Source organism: Cricetulus griseus, chromosome 3 (genome assembly GCF_003668045.3).
Source record: "Cricetulus griseus strain 17A/GY chromosome 3, alternate assembly CriGri-PICRH-1.0, whole genome shotgun sequence".
Lineage (NCBI taxonomy): Eukaryota > Metazoa > Chordata > Mammalia > Rodentia > Cricetidae > Cricetulus > Cricetulus griseus.
In genome coordinates, this window is record NC_048596.1 from 766,101 (window position 1) to 788,895 (window position 22,795).

At 38.3% G+C, this 22,795-nt stretch overlaps 1 protein-coding gene across 3 annotated transcripts in view; it reads left to right on the forward strand.

The window, feature by feature from the left end:
- Nucleotides 1-22,795, forward strand: part of Cacul1 (CDK2 associated cullin domain 1) — a 50,606-nt gene that overhangs the window by 23,359 nt on the left and 4,452 nt on the right. The window contains exons 4-8 of one of the 3 annotated variants that reach the window (XM_027406853.2): nucleotides 5,766-5,861; nucleotides 7,946-8,048; nucleotides 13,584-13,673; nucleotides 17,174-17,312; nucleotides 22,691-22,734. In XM_027406853.2, coding sequence (XP_027262654.1) covers nucleotides 5,766-5,861; nucleotides 7,946-8,048; nucleotides 13,584-13,673; nucleotides 17,174-17,312; nucleotides 22,691-22,734 — 472 coding nt within the window. Of the gene's footprint in view, nucleotides 1-5,765; nucleotides 5,862-7,945; nucleotides 8,049-13,583; nucleotides 13,674-13,901; nucleotides 14,072-17,173; nucleotides 17,313-22,690; nucleotides 22,735-22,795 lie in introns of those variants that run through there. The other 2 variants (XM_027406855.2, XM_027406854.2) reach the window with 2 other exon arrangements.

Here is a 22,795-nt window from a genome sequence, read left to right on the forward strand (position 1 = left end):
TTTTTTTCTTCTTCTTTTTTTTCTGCCCAGCTTTCCTGAGGGAAATCAGCAAAGGTTCTACTGGTCTGTGCTGGCAAAAGAGATTTTTTACCTAAAACACTTTTTTTAATGTTTATTTTATTATTATTTTTAAAGATTTTATTATGTATACAGTGTTCATCCCTGCAGGCCAGAAGAGGGCACCAGATCTCATTATAGATGGTTGTGAGCCATCATGTTTTTGCTGGGAATTGAACTCAGGATCTCTGGAAGATCAGCCAGTGTTCTTAACCTCTGAGCCAGCCCTCTAGCCCAACTCTTTTTAAAAAGAAATTTATTTGGGAAGGTGGTATGTTACGATAAATCTTTCTGCCAAAAGCCGCCTGAGCCCCACTGCCACATGTGTGCTCTACGCCAGCTGCCCGCCCAAGTTAGGCCCAAATGAATACACAGAAACTTGTATTATGTTCAAAGCTGCTTGGCCAATGACTAGGATTCCTCATCTGTTTGTTAGCTCAGTCTTAATTATCATAAATCTATATATTTTATAAGACTTATGGGACGCCTTATTGGCGTCCCTCCTTGCCGGTGGCTCATATCCTGCTGCTGGAGGAGGCAAACGGGAAAAAGGGGCCCTTCCTGTTTCTCCTTCGCTTAAATGAGTCTCCTTGCTATGTCACTTCCTGCCTGGATCACCACTTCTCTACTACATTTCCCAGAATCCTCTTTGACTCCTAGTACCGTCTACTTGCTGTCTCATTGGCCAAACAGTATTTTATTTAACAATCAATAAGATAAACATACACAGTACATTCCCCATCAGTGGAGTCCAGGAGAGTGGCTGTCTCTGCCAGTGTGGTGAAAGACAGCCTGCAAGGTGTACTTATAGGGCTTCTTAGGGATGGAGTTGTTTTCCCAGGGAGAAAATTTTCTTTTTCCTGCTCAGGGATTGATTGATTAGTTTAGTTGGTCAGGAGCAAAGTTGACTCTGGTTTCAGGGCCAGACTATTTCTTTCACTGGCCCTTTTTAGCTTTTTTACTCTATTTTCGGGGCTAAGGTATATTTCTTTCTTTGGCTCTGATTTCAGAGTCAGAGTGGTTTTTTTTGGTTCTGAGTTCAGGGCTAAAGCATTTCTTTCACTGGCTCAGGTTTCAGAGCAAGGGTGTGTTGTTTTTCATTGGCTCTGGGTTCAGAGCCAGAGTGTGTTTCTTTAGCTGGCCCTTTTACCCTATAACCAAGTCAACTCTTATAAAAGAAAGAATTTGATTGGGAGCTTGCTTCCAGTTTCAGAGGCTTAGTTCATTATCATCATGGCAGGGAACTTGGTTGCAGGCAGATGTGGTCTGGAGAAATTTCTGAGACCTACATCCTGATTTGCAGTCAGAAGTGGTGGGCCTGGTGTGGGTTTTTTTTTTTTCATTTTTTTTTTTTTTTTTTTTGTAAAACTTCAAAGCCTACCCGTGGGGACATAACTTTCTTCAACAAGACCACACTTCTTAATCCTTCTAAAATAGTGCTACTTATTGGTAAATAAGCATTCAAATATATGAGCCTATATGGGCCATTCTTACTCAAGCCACCATAGCTACTATGAAGATAAAAACACAAGAGATGTGGAAAGCATCATTCTCTACAGTCCTCTTCCTGAGGATGTTTTGTTTGTAACCTGTCTTCATCTTTTTGACTATCAGTGTAAGTATTGTTAATCCTAGCAGTGAGAATAAGACCACTACCACAGTTTATAGCCAAATTTGAAGCAAGCTTTAATTGAATTCTGGCCAGGTCCACACACAGGTTCCTAGGAAATGGCCCAGAATCAAGTATGGCATGGGTTTAAGATGGAAAACCCATAGTTAATTTCATTTCCCATCAGGTCCAGTCCAGGGCAAACATGCATCCTCTAGCCTGTGAACCTCCCGCCCACTTGTGAGCAAGCACATCTGGTGCATTTGGTTCAAACAAACTTGTTTAGGGAAATGAAAAACTTGGCAGCAAGTATGTAAGAAATGTGTGTACTGGTTGGCCCTTGTCCTTTTTGTTTGTTTGTTTTGTTTTGTATACAAGGTTTCTCTGTGGCTTTGGAGGCTGTCCTAGAACTAGTTCTTGTAGACCAGGCTGGTCTTGAACTCACAGAGATCTTCCTGCCTCTGCCTCCCGAGTGCTGGGATTAAAGGCCTGGCCACCACCGCCCGCCTGGTCCTTTTCCTTTTTAACTTGTACCTGATCTGAGCTCAGGTAGCTTGCTTTCTGAGAAGTTGCTTCTTCCAAAACTAAGTCTCATTCTTGGTGAACTCTTAGCTTCCTTCAGAATGGCTCCTTTCCCCTTCTTTCCTGTACAGACATTCTGCTTCATCTGTTCTTCCTCTTGACACACCATAGAATTCACATCACTTGGCTTCATATGTCTCTTAAAAACTGGGGGAACTTGTTCTCTGGACCCTTATCTGTGAAGCCCCCCCCCCCCCCCCAGTCTGTGAAGCTCTTTGTGCCTAGTGTGGTGTGTTCATATACACCCTCCATGTTTGCACAAGTGAACGTAAAACTGCTGTGTTTCAAAGTCTCAGTGGTTTTCATGTCTCACTCTGGTGGTACATGCCAAATGTCCATTTGTCCCAGCCTTGAGCTTGACAGTAGAGTTGTTATGTGTTAGGAACTGGTATGCCTATGTAAACATTGCTGACCAAGTTACTCATCTTAAAATGTCTATGATTATGTTTCAGGAATTGTATATGCTTTGGCGAGTGGCAGTATAATGTTCATGAAATCCATCTTGCTGTCTGGGCTCTTCATGGTTAAGAGTTGGACTATCCCTTGATAAAGTCCAGTTTTGTTTGTTTTGGGGCCATACTATCTTACTGTGTTTCCCTGACACACTATTCTCAAACTCCTGTGCTAAAGGGATTCAGACTTCTTGGGAGTACAGGTATTCGTCACTGTACCTTCATTAATTCTAGACAGAAAAAATATTTGATGTAACCCACATACAAATAAAGGCTTTTTGGAGCCTTTAGGTTAAAGATTTATCATTTATTATTTCCATGTGTGTTTGTTCACCCACGTGAGTTTATGGGCACCATGTCTGTGCAGGAACTTCTGTGGACAAGAAGATAGCGTCAGATCTCTTGTGAAATGACCTGCAAGAGCAGTAAGTGCTCTAACTGCTGAGCCATCTTCAGTCTCCAACCCATCTTCAGTTATTTTAAATAGCACAAATGGTTCCAGAGACCAAAATGTTCCAAGACTCAATAGAATAAAACCTACTCCAAAATAGATTGTTAGAAAAAGTACACATTGGCATTAGTATAACTTAACATTTGTGTAAAGAGCTATTAGACTCTTATTTCTACAAGCAATATATTTTGAAAGGATAGAAAAGAATTAAGTGGCAGTTATTTCAGGGAGAAAAAAGTGAAAGTAAAACACTAAACCCATTTGAACTGGCTGAGGGTGTGGCTGTGGTAGAGCACTTTTGTCTGGCACTGGGTGAGGTTCTTGGTTCCACTTCCCTAAAGATTGGAAGAAGTTCAGAACAATAGTTATTTTTCCCTCAGTTTGCTTTTTCTCATTTGTGAGGGCTTTTTTTTTTTTTTTTCAATTAATATCCAAGCCAGATAACTGCCATTTTGGAATAGTGAAACTCAAACTAGGCAGCATTTTAACCAATGGGGACCTGAGTATACTGAATGTAAGTTTTAAAGAGGAACAGTTTGATTAGTATTTTCAAAATGACATTTATTTCTAGGTTCCTGGAAAAGATGGAGTTTATTTTCTCAGACTGTCATAATTTATAGTCTTGTCATTTCAAAGGTTTTTGAGTAAGTGCTGCATGAAATGTAGAAGTAAAAAAGCTAAGTGTTCTGACATTTGATTCAGCACAAAAAGTACTTTTAATATTCCTAGCCTTTGAGGCTTGGAGATTTTGTAAAGGAATAAGGAGCTCAATTTTATTTATTCTCTCTGCTGTTAAATGTGCCTTTTGATCAGTGTCCTTTCATGAAAAGGAAAAAAATATTTTAATGTAACAGCTTTTCAGATGTTTTCTTCTGTGCATGTAAAATTTACTTCTTTGAATGCTGAGTATCATTTCCTGAGTTCTTTGAAGCTGCTTTGGGGAAGATGGTGTGTTCCAGTCTGCTCATTTTGGGTGGTTATGTTTGCCCACAATGGGAAACATTCCCCGCAAGTTCTGGTTGACAAAGATTGCTTTTTAAAATATTACTGGGTTTTTTTAAGTGTTAGGCACATAGTTGCACACATAGATGTGAGGTTGTTTTGCCTGATTCTTGACACATCCATAGAAATAGTGTAGTGGGTATTGCTCCTCAGTATGGAAATTGAAATTCAAAGGGATGAATTAGTTACTACCATAAAGCCTTATTAATACTAAAATAGAAATTTAGGTTTAAACAGTGCTGGATTAGATGTAAAGTTTAGATTTCAAAAGACTGTCTTTGAAAAATACATTTCTCTCTGTCTGTATTCTTGGCATTCTGGTCAAATTGGAGAGGAACAGGTAAGGCACAGATCTTGCCTCAGGGGCTTGTGGTTAGTGGCAGAGACTAGTGGGAGCAGTGAGTGAGTTGCCCACTGAAGGGCCATGGAACTCAGAATCTATCTTAAGAAAATGACCGATCCCTGAAGGAATAAAGCAAGTCTGTTGGGGGTGGGGAGAGAAATGTTTGGGCAGACAGAAGAACACTGATATTACTTGGGATTGGATAGATGGTGCATGTGGTTGGCTGGGCAGTGTGAAAGAAGGTGTAGGCTATGAAAGCAGAATGTAGACAGTGTGCCCTCCATTGAGATGTCTGAAATTGTAATGAAAGGTGGGGGATTTGAGAGTACTCAGAATCACCAGGCACTGATTAAATCTTAGTGCATATTAAGCTTAGCTTGTTGTCACAGTCAAACACTTAAATATTTCTGAGCTGTTTATCTCCTATGTATGATTGAGACAACCTTTATTCCACAGGCAGTTGTTATGAGGACTAGGGAAAGAAATGGAAAAGAAATACCACACCTAGAGACAGTTCCCTACATGTATTTTAAGCTTCTAGGTAGAAGTGAAAACGTTCATGAGGCTTTTTTTTCTTTTTTTTTTTAACAAATTAAAAAAAAATTAAAGACATTTAAGAGTATTAGACCATTGAACATTTCTCATAGCTTAAGACATAGTTTCTATACTTTCACTTTTAAAAAGATTTTTAATTTAATGTGTGTGTGTATGTGTATGTATGTGTGTATGTGTGTATGTGTGTGTATGAGAAGGGGGTACCTGAAGAGGGCTGGGATCCTTGGTGCTGGATTTGTAGGTGATTGTGAGCTGCCTGATAAAGGGGGTTTGGGAGCCAAACATGTCTTCTGGGAGAGCAGCAAGCACTCTGAACCACTGAGTCATTTCTCCAGCCCCCTAATTTCATTTGTTGAATTGTTACTTAGGAGTCTTAGTATGGCAGAGCTTGAAATCAGGATGTTGTCTTAAGGTCTGGTTGTCACTTGTGATGAAATTTCCAAAGGAAAGGCCTTATGTGGAATGTGTTTTGTTTTTGTATTTTATTCATTCCCATTCCCCAACACCCTGACTCAGAAATTAAATTTCAGTTGAGCATGCAAATGTCTCTCCCTTCTGTCATCTCTCCTTCTGTCTCTCTGTGTTTCTCTCACACAACACCCCCACCCTTACTGGGAATTTGGATTCTTTCTGACTTGGTTTGTATTGCAGGAGGTTGAAGAGAGACTTTCACCTGGTTTCTCAAAGTGCTTATGTTAATATTTTTTGTTACAGGCCAGCCCTCCAGACCTCTATATCGAAAGGTTTAATATAGCTCTGGGACAGTATATGGGAGCATTGCAGAGCATTGTGCCTCTTTTCATATATATGGTGAGTTAGAGCTCTGTTTGCCCTTCCCAAACCAGGAGGTTAGCTGTGTTCTGTTTTTCTGTATTTTCTAATTTCCATTCCTGAGTCAGATTAAAGATGGCTGTGTTTATGAGCTTGGAGTTTAGAGTAAGAGATCTAATCTTTTATTCTTTACAGCACATCTAAATGAAATAAGCCTAAAAGTGAAGGTGAGAGAGAGAAGAAATTATGCCCAATTTTGAGAGTGAAGAAAGGCATTTCTTCCCCCTTCAAAATTTTTTATTAAATTTTTTCTTTTACAATTTCATACTATATATAGTGTATTCTGTTTACCTTCTCCTCCAACCAACCCTCTTTTATCTCCCCATGCCCATATCCCCACAGGTCCCATTCCCACATTTTTACTGAGAGGAGACCTTTAAGTCTTATCAGGAAATAGAATATTAGTTGATGTAAGAATGAAACAGAATACCAAAAGAAAAATAGGTGGAAATTGTCGGAAATTTGTAAAACATAAGACACGAGTTTATTGTCTTTGCTAACTAGTTTACATGGATTACCTAGAAAAAAGTAATACTGTTTTTTGACAAAGGGTATGAATTAGATTGTTCACAGAAAATAGCATAAAAAAGGAAAATATATCCAATATCATTGTTAAATACAAGTTAAAATTATTTCTTAAAAAGTTCTTGGAAATGCTTATTTCTGAGGAAGCTGTAGAGAAACAGGGCTATACTTTAGAGTACAAATATAAATTGGTAGAATAGCCTTGGAAGACTTAAACTTTATCTCTAGAATTTTTAAAAGTGGTAAATAGATGTAAATACTGCCTGTATATAAGAGTTATGTGTTAATTTCTTTTTAATAACAGAACATTGGACATGTCTGTATTGTCATCAGTTGGGGATAATTTATGGAAAACAGTAGGAAAATATACAGTTAAAATAATGGCATGTTTATATATTTTTTGAAGAACAGTCTCCTAGAACCTAACATTAAGGTAAAAGAGCCAGGTACGAGATATCAGCAGTGTGTTGTGTTTTCTCAGCAGATGCTTTCTTCCAGGGAGAGGCAGGGTCACATCTTCACATGCCAAGGGTGTTTCAGAACAAATGTACCATACGGTTTTCTCTACAGAATGGGACCTGTAGAGCTAGACCACAGATCAACTCTGGGAGGCTTTTTTTTGATTGCACTTCTGTTGGCATGGTTGCAGTTTTTAACCAACCATGTACTTTTTGTTTTTATAGTTTGTTTGTTTTGTTTTTTTGAGACGGGGTTTCTCGTGTAACAGCTCTGGCTGTCCTGGAACTTGTGCTTTGTAGACCAGGCTGGCCTCTAACTCTTCAGAGAGCCTGAGATTAAAAGCCACTTTTTATACCTTTCTTTTTCTTTTCCTTTTTTTTAAGAAAGGAAAACACTGTTCAGAACCAAAAGTTGGAGCATTTTGTTTTCTACTCTTTATCATTGAGCTAGCATTTAAACGTGAGCAAGCTTAATGGTTTTAGATTTTTGTTTGTGTTTTCCTGGTTAGGCTGATTTTGATTATAAGAAAGAGAAAACTTGATTCAAAGTGACTAGGGTAAATAAGGAAACAGACCCTGAGACCTCAAGTATAGGCAGTTCCCAGGGTTGTTGGAATCAGGTACTCTGTTTTGTCCCTTGCTGTATACCATACAGCTCATCTTGTTTTGGATATAAGTGAACAACTTTATTCAGCCTGACTAGGGTGTCTGCCTCTGAGCAGAGAGATGGTATCTGGAATTTGGTAGCTGACCATTGCTGTAGGGCATGTTTACAGAGACTCTTCCTAGTGGCTTCCACTGCCTGTCATCAGCCTGGATGCAGAGGAGTGCCTTTCCCAGCATTGTCCTTTGATGTTTGTGATGAACAACTGAAGAATTGTTTGTATCTTCTAACCTTTGAACCTCATGCAAAAAAGACCCAAGACTAGGAATGGCTGGGTTTTGCTGTTTGCTGGATATTTTTGTTATTTTTTAATCGATTCACTTACACATTATTCCCTAAAACTGTAATTAGTTCTCCCATTCATGGGGATGATTATTTTCCCTTGTTGATGTATAAAAACTTATTTTTTTTTTCAGAATAAGTTTTACATAGAAACAAAGCTTAACAGAGACTTAAAAGATGATCTTATAAAGCTGTTTACGGAACACGTTGCAGACAAGCACATTTACAGCCTAATGCGTAAGTGATTTCACTTCTTATGGGGGTGAGACAGCACTAGCCATGGTCTCCTTTTTCCTTTCTCCATTCCTTCTCCAGCTCACTAGTACACTACTTTCCTATCATCTGAGAACATTGTTTCCCAAACTCCAATATTGGCATTTCTAGAACTAGAGAGCAGACAGTGGTGAAGCGTGCCTCAGTGTATAGAGACACCCCTGGGGATTGAAACTGTAGCTTACTCATCATCTACTGTTCTGGGATTCGAGGAAGGTTGTGTTTTGGACAGTTTCTTGTGCCTGGCCTGATCTATCTAGCCATTTCATCACTGATCAGAAGTATGATTAACAGGGTCACATTTAACTGCACAGTCTGTGAAGGCCAGCACAGGCTCTGTCTGGTTTCTGCTGTTGGTCCAGTGTGGCTGCTATTCCCATGTTAGCAAGCTGCTAGCCTCCTGTGGATTAGCAGTATTTACTTACCATGGCTGTATGGATAGCTCAGTAAGATGCAGGTGCCAAGCTCAGTCAGTCTTTCCCCATTCCTGGCTCACAATAGGTGACACTATTTACTTTTCATGTGAAGGAGTGTCCCTCCTTAAGTGGACTCCACATATACCATCACTTGTCACCCAGCAGCTTCAAAAAAGCTCATTTTTTGGTCAGTATCCAGTGAGCCGTTCTTTAGTAATTTGGTACTAATGTAGTATTTTCTTGCAGTCTTTCAGTTGTAATTAGTTATTGCTGTACAGAAGTTATACTGAAGTTTACAAAGTAATTGTTTTAAGCTTGACCACAAACTCTTTTTTTTTTTTTTTTGCCACTTTTGATTTTAAAACAAGAGAAGAGATTTATATACTGGATCAGTTTACTTGCAAGGCACAGTTTTCACAAAATGTATAGATTCAGTTGACACATTTTGCTCCTAAAAATTCCAGTGTCCAAATAAGAGATCCAGAGGCTTGGATCTGTAAAATGCATTGTCTTTAAGACTGGACAGACACTTAAAATTTTTGTACATTAACCCTGAGATAGGCCTTTTGTTTTGGTTTTGAGAAGGGGTCTTGCTTAGAATTTTAAGCAGTCCTCTTGCCTGATCCTTCCAAGTTCTGGGGTTACAGAGGTGTATTACTGCACCAGCTTCTAGCCATTGGTTATAGCCTTAGATACTGACATTGTTTTTAACTTTTTCAAGCACATTTTCTTCTTTGTTAAAATTTTATGAAGAAATGCTATGTCTGATAGAAATATGTATTTTCTTTCTAAATATGTCTTTATACTTGCTATTAATTTAGAAGTCAACTTTTGGACATACGGAAAGAATATTGAAGAGGATATTGTGCTTAGATTGGATGAGAGTACTTTCTAGTGTGGGGTTTTCATGAAGGATACAACCTTTTCCCAGCAAATAGGAAAAGCCCTTAAATTTTTATAAATGGGATAAAACTAAAAACACACTAGATATTTATTGAGCAGTTAGTAGGAATTGTATGATGGAAGACACAAAGTGACTGCTGGCTGAATGGTTTGGGTCCCAGGACATGGAGCTCTCTGAGTGTTGTATAGATGATCATCACAAGGATTTTGAACAGGCATACATAGTTTTACATGTAGTAGGACCTGTTCTAGTATTTCATGACACTAGGGTAGGTGGTCATTACTATAGAAATTGAGGCAGAGAGATAAAAATTAAGTCAAAACAATTATTCTGGTTTGGTATTTTGACTCTAGCAGCTACAACACAAGTAAGTACAACCAGTGTCTATGATTTTTCCATTAGTCTCCATCTCTTGGCCTTTAACATACTTTGACATACTACAATTCCATTTACTGCCATTTGGAAGCATTGTGGCTTCAGCCAGCAGGCATGTTTTAATTTGCTGTGTAATCTGGAAAGAGTTTGGTTAAGCAATTTATTTGCCCTGTTCCACGCTGGCTGATGTGGCCCAACTGGGTCTTTCCCACTGCTGGCCTCCATGACTGCTAAGTTAGTGTGGTTTTTAATTTCTCAGGTTTTCTCCAACAGTGAACATTATAAGAAACTTGGAAAGTGTGTCTAAAGTCTTGGGCTGAGAAAAATTTACTGCATTATATTGGATGAGCAATCACAGAGCCTAGACTCTGGGGCCAGATTATGGATCTCCATCTCTTAGTGGGAGATATTTCAAACTGGTGTGTGAGGGTCCATATCTTAAACTAGTAAGGCAGGAAAAAGAAAATCCTGTGTGCCAAAAACAAATTGGTACTTGATGCCCTCATGTTTGTGAATTAATATTTTGTGAATAAGAAGACAGTGTTATCATTGTAAGTTAGGCTAGTTTCCCCTCAGCACTATGTATGATCATTGCATACATATGTCCTTAGAAAATAAAGTAACATGATTTTGGCTGGTAACAGAATTGCTTTCCTTTGAAATTAGTTTTCATTTTGAATGAAACTGGATGTAGAGGTAGAAGGGACTTAACAATAATTGAAGTATTTGCATGGTCATATACTGAGCAGACGTGGCAGTCAATATGTAGTAATCAGGTTGGACATTTTCAAAGAAAGTATAATGTGTTGACGTTTGCAGTTAAAGATAGTTTATTTTGCAGAGTTTCAAATAATTGTACTTAAATTTCCTTAAGAGTCTACATTTTACTTTTAGACTTTGACACATTGTGAATTCATGTAGTTTTTAGCTTTCATTTCCAGAAAAAAAAATAGTAAAAGAATCCCCTGGACAATGAAGGCAGTTAAAGATGGCTTTCTGCCAAGCCTGACCATCTTAATCCTTAGAAATAGGAGAGTAGAAAGAGAAGTGGCTCTCAAAAGTTGTCTTCTGACTGCCACATAAGCACTGTGGCATTCATGTGTGTGCACTACACACACTATAAATACATGTATCAAAATTTTAAGAAAAGAAAACTGTGCAAAATCTTAGCATTAAGGAACATTAGAAACATCAGAGGAGCTCAGGACTCAGCAAGATACTTGAGTTTAATGACATAACACAGGAAGAGAGATTAGAACTAGAGGCCTACACCTTATGATTGATATATTTCTGTAACAGGATTGCTGAAGCACCTTGTTCTTTGATACATGGCTTTCAGAAGAAACCAGTTACTAAGAATAACACATAGCTAGCGCCAGTGCATGTAGTCAGTGTCTCTGTGGTAGTATGTTTGATGATTCAGAGGGAATACAAGTTCCCTGGCTTTTCTGTCCCACCCAGCCCCACAGCCCAGTTGTTTCTAAATAATCACTCAGAGACTTATTATCAATAATAAATGCTTGGCTGGTGGCTCAGGTTTATTACTAACTAGCTCTTACATTTAAATGGACTCATTTCTATTAATCTGTGTATTGCCACATGGCCTGTGGCTTACTGGGGTGCTCTGGCATGTTGCTCCTTGGGGCGGCTGTTAGTGTCTCTCAGATTGCCCTTCTGCTTAGATTTCCTACCTGGTTCTACCCTGCCTTGCCATAGGCCAAAGAAGCTTTAGCAGCTTTACTTATCAACCCCTGAGAGCAGCACATATTCACAGAGTGCAGAAAGACCTGTCACATCAGTTTCCCAACCGTATGAAATACCTGTCTAGTTAAAGCAAAGGCCACAACTTTCTGGGTGCATCCTTTAAACTTCAATACTATCTCCAGAGTGTATAGAGAAGAGAGGATGTTAGAAAATTATGAAGGTACTTTATCAACTCTTGATAAGCCTCTCTTTACTGTTTGGAGGTTTTGTTTGCTTTATTGAGATAGAGTCTCTTGTACAATCTTTTAAAGATGACCTTGAGCTTCTGATGCTCCTACTTTCCCCTTCCATGCCTGGCTTATGTGGTGCTGGGAGTCAAACCCAGGACTTTGTACATGGGTAGGCAAACACCAAACTGAACTATGTCCCCTGCCTGTAGTAATAGTTATTCTTGACTATAATTATTTATAGTTAGTTCATCTCAAATTATTTATAAACATTTCATATGCCATGTATGTCTTTTTAAAAGTTGCCATTACTTCATAGTTGTCAGGTTGACATAGAAATTGTGATAGGGACTGTTGGCAGAGATCAGTACTTAGCCACATGTTGAGTATGTGGTTAAGCGTGAAGGCCTCAGGTATTGGTTAAAAATGGGAACATAAACTAGTAAAAAGAGCACTTACATTTGGGGTACATGCTGAGTACCTAAGGCTTTCAGAACACAACATTTAGAATTTTAGTTTTTAAACATTAGATTTTAAAGTATCAAGATTTTATGACAGTTCACATTTGTCATCCTTAAAATTTGTTATTCAAAATCAAAACTATATGTGGATGATGAAATGGAAAGAATAAACAAACAAAGCACCTCTGGATGATCTTTATTAGTAAATTCCACAGCAAGTCACCCCGTGTCTGAAGTAACCAAATCCTTGAAGTAAGGAGGTCTTTTTAAAAATAAGACATGGATAAAGGAAAATTGTTAACTACAGACCTGGCTTATATAAAATCTCCCCATTTAGTTTTCTATCCCCCCTTCCTTTTTTTTTTTTTTTTTTTTTTTTTTTGGTTTGGTAGTAAATATTTATATAGTGGGTATTTTTGTTATGTTTTTTTTAATCTTTGAGAGATAAATGAATCAGTACAGTAGCACTTGCTCTGCCCAATAAACACAGAATTAGTATCTGTTAATGATATAATAGAAGTTTTATTGAAGTAATTACTTGTTTTAAAAATGGAGAAAATGTAGGTAATATAAAAAAAACCTGACTGTTTACAGTCAAAAGTCAAGGTTAGTTTCAAAGTTGATGAAGTAGAATTGAATTTGTCAATTCCTTTTGCATAGGAAGATTTTTTTGCAAGAAGATAGAGCTATGGCATTTGTGAATGTAGGCTTTGTTAGAGTTAGTAAAATTACTGTTGGTTGAGTATCCCTAATCTGAAAATCCAAAGTGCTCTGAAATCTGTAATTTACTTTGTGTTTGATGGGGAGTGAGTTTTACTATGTTCTGTCTGGCCTCTAATTTGGAGAGATCTGCCTGCTTCTGTCTCTTGAGCACCAGGATTAATGGTATGTGCTACCATTCCCGGTAGCTTTTTGAGCATGAAAGAAATTCAAGTATTTCAGATTTGTTGCATTAGGGTTGCTCAACCAATAAAATCCAAAACAACTTCTGATCCAAGGATTTTAGATGTGAGTGATTTGAAGAAAGAAGGGTCATGCTCGTTTTCTCCCCCCATACAGGCAGGCACTTTGAGCTAATTAATGGTGCCCCCAGTCTGTTTATTTTAGAAGGCATTACTTCTCAAGGCTCTTATGCACTTCTTTGATGATTAGTACTGCAACAAACTAGTGCAGATCCCTGTGCTGAAGGCTTTTGTAATCTTTTGTGTATACACTCCTGATCTGTCTTGTGCTGTTCTTTCTCATGTTTACCATTCAGCGTTAAAAATACTAAGAGAGAGAAGTTTTTACTGTTAGCAAGTGTTACATGCTTTTTTCTTTCTGTTTTTTATTCTTTTTCTTGTTTATTTTTTTGTTTTCTTTTTTCTTTTTTTTTTCTTTTTTTTTTTACCTGTTTTTTCTTCTTATTCCAGCTTTACTTTTAGAAGCCCAGTCAACACCATTTCAGGTCACACCTTCAACTATGGCAAATATTGTGAAAGGCCTGTACACTCTCAGACCAGGTAAACACCTGTCATTTCTGTTGGGATTGGGCCTGTGTTTTTACTTATTACAGCCTTATCCAAAAGGGCAGTGGTTCTTTACATGCTTCCTGAGGCCAAATGACATTTGGGTTTACTGTAGTAAAAATCCTGGAACTCAAATCTGTGTGAAATGTTGGTTTAGGGCTCACTTGGAAATCATAGCACCTAAGAGAGATCCACAAAATAATTTGCTGATGCATTTCCTAGGTGTGCTGACACTTGAAAGTACCATCATCTGTGAACTGAGGCAGGAGAATAGTGAGTCTAAAGCCAGCCTGAAAGCCGCATAGCTAGACTGTGTTGCAAAACAAAGCAAGAAAATGAATCTCCTGTTTGGTCTTAGTTTTGTCTTTGTTGTTATGGAGTTTCTCCTTCATTTCACACTGTAAGTATGCATAGGAATACACACTCAAATTACATCTTCTAGTTCACATAAACAATGCCTATATTCACAAGCAGGGCCTGTAAATGACCTTAGGATGCCTACTTCATAGTAAAAGTGTGGTTAGACACAAAGCAATCCAAAGAGCCTTTGTAGGGCCTCAAGCTTGCCACTGAATTTTGTAGCCATTTACAACCTGCCCACAGGAGAAGCTTGTAGAAATCTCAGGGTAAAACACAGTCATCCTACAATCAATAAACACAAAAGAAGATTCAAAGAAATAAAATGTGAATGAAGAGTCTGACCTGGGGGGCTGGTGAGATGGCTCAGTGATTAAGAACACTGGCTGCTCTTCCAGAGGTCCTGAGTTCAATTCTCAGCATCTGGTGGCTCACAACCATCTTTTGTAGGATCTGATGCCCTCTTCTGTCATAAAGTCAATAGAGCACTCATATACATAAATAAATAAAACTTAAAAAAAATTTACCCTGATACCAATAAGCATTTTAGCTATACTCACTCATCACTTGAATTTAATGATTATGTTAATGATTGATAACTGATAGTTAATTAAATGAAAAGACACTTCAAAATTTGGCTTGCTAAATTAAGAAACAAGTGAAACTGGTATCAAGGAAGCAGTTTCATAGTTTCCCCATAGCCCTTACTGTCCTAGAACTCAGAGAGATCCACTTGCCTCTGCCTCCAGAATGTTGGGATTAAAGTCATCCACTGCCATCACTGCTGGACAAGAAATTATTTACTCAGGCAACTATAAAATGATTAGTGACTTGCAATGTTCATGTTTATTATCTAACTTTGGCTTTGGTTTTGAGCCCTATTCTTAGAACTTTTAACAGACATCATTTGTATAATTTTGTAAAGTTACAAAAATATTTTATTACATTTTCTATTTTTATTGTTTTTCTGATATTTGGATTTTATTTTCCTATAGTGTTATTAATCTGCCTCATGAATTTTTTTGTATACTAGATTATGAGTGATGTTTTTCTGTTATGATGGAAGTCTTCCCAGTGTAGTATGTAGTCTTCCCATATGTAGTATGACAAATTCTGCCTTTTAAGTAGGCAGGTTTGTCAGCCATGGGCTTTTACACATTTAGCAAAATTACAGAATAAAGCTAATCACTGTGGGTAGAAAAAATTTGTAGATGCTTGTCTATCTAAATGCTATTTTTCCAGGGTGAGCTCTTGTATAGGATTTATACTCCTTGTGAGGAGAATTCTGTATTTGAGAATTGTCCTTTTCAAAAGGTGAATTTTATCACAGACTAACCTTTTGCTGCCCTAGGCGTTTTCAGAGATGCTATTAAAACGTGTTTTGACATTTTCATGTCTTGCCAGTGCCCATTATGTTCCTGGTCTAGTAAAATTCAAGTCACCTGACAGATTAAAGTTAGAATATTTCAAAAGCTGCATTTTAAACATAGAAGCTGCTTCTACTACAGGTGTCCTCACTAATGTTAGTCTTTGTGTGCTACATTTCAGTCACCTTAATAGGTTCTCAGCCTTCCATTCCTGCCCTCACCCACTGGCAATTTGGAGGACATAGCATTGACTGCAGCAATCTTACTCTGCCTCTTTGCATCTAATGTACACACTTTTGTTTCATTATCTTTATTTTAATGACTACTTGAAGTTACACCACTTGGTGGAAGGATTTGGCTTCTGGAGCCTCAGGCTGATTTGCTAGTCCGTACCCAGAACACTCTAATGACTCTTTTTAAAGCCACGTTGCCAGAGGAGCACACCACTGAGAGCATTTGCCATGGCACAGTACAAGGTGTAGGCTGACCTGCATTGCTCCAGCTCTTGTATGTTTTCTTTAATTTGTAGCTCTTCTTTAGTTGGACATTGGTTTTGTTTTGTTTTTCCTACTTTTTACTTGCCATTGGCTACCACCACACAGAATAAAAAATGTGGGCTTTCAAATTCAGATTGAAGTTTTAAAGAGGGCTTACTGGCTTTTCCATAACATTGGCATTTTTGTGATTTTTTCAGTGTAAACATCCAGAATGTTTATAAAGGGGACATTTTGAAAGCCCCAACCTGAAACAGTTGGAAAAGGCTGAGTAGTACTCAGGGGATCTATTCAGGAAGGCCAGGTAGCAGTTCCATCCCTGAGTGGAGGGCCAGTGCCTATTTAATGCTATGTATTTTTTTCTTCAAATAATCCATTCCTGTCTTTTTTGTTTTTTTGTTTTTTTTTCTTTTCTTTTTCTTTTTCTTTTCTTTTTTCTTTTTTTTAAGACAGGGTTTCTCTGTGTAACAATCCTGGCTGTCTTGAAACTTGCTTTGTAGACCAGGCTGGCCTCAGACTCACAGAGATCCATCTGCCTTTGCTTCCCAAGTGCTGGGATTAAAGATGTGTGCCACCACCACCTGGCCTGTTTCTGTCTTTTACTCATCCCTGAACCTGATTTGTACAAACACTCTAATACACGCTTTTGTTATGTCTGGTGGAAATACCATCACCTCTCTTTTGCCTTTTCATTTTCTATAGATTATTCTTTTCGTCTTTCTCTTGATAACCATGTCATTTTCTTTACTTTTACTGTTGTGCATCCCCCCCCCCCCATGGAGTTGAATTTAGCAGGGATCAAAAAAGATTTATGTTTCCAAAGCACAAACTAGTTCTTCACTTCCCTGCCCCTGTTTGGATTATTTCCTCTTTTGTGTTATACTTATTTCCTCTGAAACATTGCCTTCTCGGGCTGGTTTGTTGTTTGAATTAATGGCTCATAGAGCTTGTAATGCCATCAAATTGCTTCTCTCCACATCCTCTTCGACTTGGAACTGCCTAGTAATATCATTAGTGTTTTCCTACATCTTCATAATTTTTTACAAGACTTATTCAAAGGTTATAGATTTTCATTCAGTTTTCTTGAATCAATAATGTAAAAATGTACATCTCTTAATACTTTAGAAAGAAAGTACATATTTGTGTGTTCACCAAAATAGGGCTGGACCAAGTTTTTCTCATTTGGAGATAGATATATATATATATTCTTGTTTAAATAAGAAACTTGTTTTTTACATTATTATTTTCTTAACAAATTATATGTTTTCCCTCACAGAATGGGTTCAGATGGCTCCAACTTTGTTTTCTAAGTTTATTCCAAACATTCTGCCTCCAGCTGTGGAATCTGAACTTTCTGAATACGCCGCTCAAGATCAGAAGCTTCAAAGAGACCTTATACAGAATGGTTTCACCAGGCAAGTTGTAGCACACTTCCCTAGGCTTCTAGCCTGGCTACAGAGTGCCTAGTGCTGGAGCTGTGGGCCCCTTGTCTGCACATTCCCAGCTGGTGCTGAGCTGGTAGAAGCTATTCATTTCTGTGTGCATTTTGGAGAATGGGCAGTTAGATGGGACAGGGCCTTCCAACTTTGGAGACTCTCATGTTAATTCTGAACAGGACGAAAAACATGATTGCCGTGTTAAAAGTAGTGTCTCTTTATAAGATGTCCAGAAAATTCCCTTCCCTTTCTTTTGGTGTGTATGTTTATTTTTCTAAAATGTTTGCAATTCATTGTTAACGACTGTACCCCCAGAGAAATCATACAAAGTAAGGGTCTTTTTTTTATTATTATTATTAGAATGAATTAATATAAAAGTCTGGTGTTTTCCTGTGGGAAAGTACTTGGTTGTGTCAGGAAGTAAAGGACACACTTAGTAACTTACTATTTTTATAATTTCTGTGTTTATCTGTCTCCCCTATCTTCTGGTATCTGAATACCTAACATTAAGGAAACTTGTGAAAAAGAAGACCAAGCAGCAGATTGAGTATTGACCTGATTGTCTGATGGGACAGGAATATACATTCCTCTAAAAAATTCTGAGGCCAAACTGAATTTCAGAAACAAGCAAACCAAAACAGACAAGCAAACCAAAACAGACAAGCAAACCAAAACAAAAAACCAGCCTTTACCATGGTTGTCTACTTAATCTGTCACTGGCTAAGAAAGAAAGGAAATTTTGGTGTTGTTTTGTCAGTCCACAGATGGGACTTTCTTGCCTTGTGGGTTGTGGTCTTGATGATTGTAGTTGTGAGGTAGTGGAAGCTTCCCTTCCTAGCAGCTTATACCAGGAGTGTCAGTGCAGATGGGTGTAGCTTGGATGTAAGTAGATGGCTTTTCTCTTTGACATTGATGAATCCCCATATCCCAGTATTAAAGTATTTTGTACATAGTGTGAGGCCATTTAATGCCATATTCTTTGACAATTTCATGGATGCATGTAATGTGTCTTAATTATACCCATCTCCTCCTCAGCTTCATGGTTGTGTTTTGTTTTTGTTTTCTTAAGTAATCCAGAGTCCAGTTAGTGTGTTGTCCATGTGTGCATGGCTGTGGCCTATGTGCTGGGGAGTGGGCACCTTGCCTGCAGCCACTAGCCCAAAGAAAAGTGGCTCCGCCTCGTGTAGCACCCATCAGCTGCCAGTAGCTCTTCAGCTAGAGGTGGAGCCTCAGGAACCCTTCCTTCCCATATTTATTTTTCAATAATATAAAAACAAACAGTGAATTTTGTTTCCACCTGTCTCAACCCAACCCAGTAAGGTGTTTTTTGTTTGTTTTTTGTTGGTGGTTTTTTTGGTGATTGTTTCTAGTGGTTTGGTTTTTTGTTTTGTTTTGTTGTTGTTTTTGTATAGATATAAGTAAAACTTAGCCTTATTTTTACCCCCTCCCCCATTACTCACTATGTGTTTATATTAGACTCAGATGCTATAGTTACTTGACTAGGCCCTATTAGTTGTTTGGTAATACAGACAGCTGCAGTGGAGACCCAAAAACATGTCTTATTCTGTGCTTGTTACATGTAGATCTTAGAAGTAGTTTGGCTGGGTCAAGGGCAGATGTAATTGAAAATGTGATTAATACTGCCATTTTGCATATGCTCTTCATGGGCCACACATATACTGTATATGTAAGTATAACTGTACTTCTAAAAAGTGTAGAATCTACTCAGAATAAGTTAAGTCTGCATTTCTCTTATAAAGCTGAGCATATGTTTGCATTTGTTTTTCTATTAACTGCTTATGTCCTTTTGCCATTGCTCTATTAGTCTTTTTTCTCTGATTTCTAGGAGCTCTTTATATAGTCAAAAAATTGGCTCATACTTCAAGATACATTTCTCAGTTGGTCTTGTGGCTTTGTTCTCAATCATGAGAAAGTGGTTTTCCATTTTTGTGTAACTATTAGGGTAAGGTTTTTGTGACTTCTGTAGTTTGTATTATAATTAAATTTTGCTTTAGATACTTTTATTTCACTGTTTAAAAGATTTATGTGTACCACATACATCCCAAGAGCCCACAGATGCCAGAAGAGCAATGGGATCCCCTTAGTGTTGGAGTTACAGGTTCGGTTTTTACTGAAGTGTGGGTGCTGGGTGAGACCTCAGCAAGAGCCAAATGCTCTTAACCACAGAACGATCTCTTCAACCCCAATATACTTACCCCCCTTTAAAAATTGCCCTTTGAAAACCTGCTCTTGTATGTGTCACTGAGCTGTTGAGGTTCATCCAGAGGTGTCTCCGAGTCCTAGTTTGGGGACAAGAACAAGTGAACAGGATGTAGAGCTGCTGGCTCTCATGTCAGATCTGGGTTGGGATGAGATAAATAGCAGCTGACTCTGGAGGCACCATCATACTGGATTTCCTTTGCTTTGAAAGAACTATTGTAGTATTGTGTTGGCAAGGCCAAGGGGATCAGGGTACTGCCTTGGGCTTTTAGTGTAAATTAGAATTTTTATTACTCATAAAGGGGTCTCTAAAGCAGCTTGTGGCTGAGTTTTAAACATTAATTTATATTCTAAGAGGTAGTAAAATTGAAATGTCTTGTAGCACAAACTTAATCAAGCCACTTTTATAGTTAACATTGTATTACACATTTACTGTGAGGATTAAACTCTGCCTTCTGAATGATTCTGACAGGTACTTTGAACAGAGTAGGCTCTGCCAAAGCTGACATTCTATGACCCATTTTTTTGGCTTATTTAACCACCCATCAGAAAGCACTGCCATGCTGAGCAGAAAACCTGTCTCTGCTTGTGTCATGAGCCTTCTGTGTACTATTCTGTGACACTTAGTTCTCTTTAGCCATTATCTAGCTAGGATTGTTGTAGAGAGAAATAACATTCACTGAAAGCGAAGGGGAGAAAAACCCAAAATATACAGGCTGGCAAATAACTCTTTCAATTCTGTTTGGGCCTGAGCAGTACTTTTTGATTTTTATTTCACCCAAGTTTGTGGTTCTTTATTGGTATTCCAAGCTCTTCATTTTGTGTCAAAGTCTTTGAAATGTTTTTATATAATATGCAAATGTCTTCAGATATTCCTTCTGTAGTAGATCTTTAGATGCATGGACGTACAGGGAAGACTATTTCAATACTAGAATAGACATGTGTAAGCTCAAAGCATCATGATCTTTCTCTTTTGGATAATTGAATCTGTTGGAGGGAGCATAGATTGGTGTCTGCTCTCAGAAATAGCGTTTGGGAAACAGAAAGCATGGGCCCAGGGCAGGAGTGTACCATTCAGACCAGCCTAGAGTCCCACCAAATGTCTTGCAAAGGCAAATAAGATGTTCCATCAGAGAAGAGGTGACCTCAGTTTCTGGAATACCCTTGTAAAGGTACTGGTGTGTTTTGTTTTGTTCTTTAGCTGAGAGGGTGGCCCCTGAATTTGGACTTTTTCATTTTATAGCAGAGCACAGTGTACCGCTGGCAGACTTCACAAGTATTGTCTCTAGCATGTATACATTAGTTACTCTCTTCCTTCTGTTTTCCTGGTGCATTTCACCCATTTTACTTGTATGTCTTCTGTTTAACCAGTGAGGGAGGTAGGAATGGATGCTGTGTTTAGAAGTGAGGTTCTCTAGAATCATGTAACTCCCAGTTAAGTCTTATGGCTTCTCTGCCAACCATCAGTGATCCTTAGATTGGCAAGAGATATCTGTCCTGGTCATAAGCAATCGGAAAATGAATAAACTTGGAATATCTGGAGATTTATTCAAAATCTTACAATATTTCAAAATTAGCATTGGTTTAGTAATCAAATATTGTTTCATTGTTTGGTTAATTGAAATGTGGAGTGCTCAGGTCAGCATTTTAGTAATCTGAGATCATGAATTTTTAATTCAACAGGTACATTTCCAGTGTTTTTTATGTGCTAGACACTGTTTGAGGCACCAAGGTGGACAAGACAGGCAAAGTCCTCACTTTTGTGGTACTTATGGTCTCCTGTTGGCAAGCAAATGATAAACTTGTAAAAAAACATACAATTTCAAGTAAAAAAAAAAGCACTGTGAAAAGAATTAGTGAATGAAATTTAATAGAGTTGAGGGTTATCAGGACATGGTGTTGACTTCCAAGGGGATGACTGAGCTGAGGTTAGGAGGAAGAGACTGCTGTGTGACTGCCTTGGGAAAAGAGTGGTAAACAGAAAGTTAACCAACCCCAAAATTAGCAGAGGTGATAAGGGCTGGAGAATGAGGGAGAGAGAGTTCAGAGCCATGAGACTGGCTGGGAAATGAATTGGAATTGATTTTAAACTGTAATGGAAAGTTATGAAGAGTTTTAATCAGAGGTGTGAACTAACCTTGTTTATGCCTTATGTAAGCTCACTCTGGCTCTTTATCTAGAATATTACAAGCCTGGAGAAGATTTAGGGATAGAGCTGAACAGACAATATGTACTGGGTATGATAAATTTTCATTGTGTATTTACTGATGAGAATGCTGAACCTACAGATCTCAGACAGACAGAAGTCAGAACTGTATGTAATGTAAGTCTCTGAGCCCCACACTGGTATGGTCTGCATCTTAGAAAAGAGGGAAGAACATACATAGAGAGAAGAAAAGGTGGCCTGTGACAGTGTTAAGTTGAGCCAACTAAGGGCACCAGCAGTGGGTGGGAGAAGGTTGGGGGAAGGAGGGGTGATTGCACCCTTGGCTGAGAAATGAGTAAGTGGAGCCATTATCACTCATTGCTTAGGCATTGCAGTTTGGATTAGTGTCTGAAGCCAGAAAGCCAGAGTGATGCATGGGAGGCACGCGGCCTGTTCACAACCACTCTTAACTGCAGTGTAGCACTTGACTGCCTCTAGGCTTGTGAGGCTAGGCTGGGCGCTGCATCTGGAGACCTGCACACAAGGGTCTTCAAGCACCTTAGTTTCTGGCTTCCAAAGGCTTTGAGTCTCAGTTTGGGGCTTGAGGGGAAGATTTTTTTTTTTTTTAAACTTCCTTCTGTTTGATATTTAAAGTCTTGCAGTATGTGCAGTTTATTGGGAATAATATTAGTAGAATTTGGGGTTGTCGTCAAAGACATATTTTAGTTTGCACTTGTTTTTAGTCCTTAGTGTAAACTGTCTTTATAGATGATCCTTCATTTAATAACTTTCTATACTTAACAGACTACATATACTCTTGAAATAAGAATACTCTTTGGAGTAAATGACTCAGCTGATGTTTGTTTAAACAGGCTGTTGGGTTAGAATCTGAAGGATTTGCTGTTTGTAGTGTCATACATCGATTTATTTCTACTGCTTTTGTGTGTAAAGAAACCAGTCAGTTTTGTTGACTCCTTCCTCTTCTCCCTAGAGGTGACCAGTCCCGGAAGAGAGCTGGGGATGAGTTGGCTTATAGTAAGTGATGATGCTTTTCCTGTTTTGATGGATTTTTGATGTGGGACAGCTTCTGAGGATG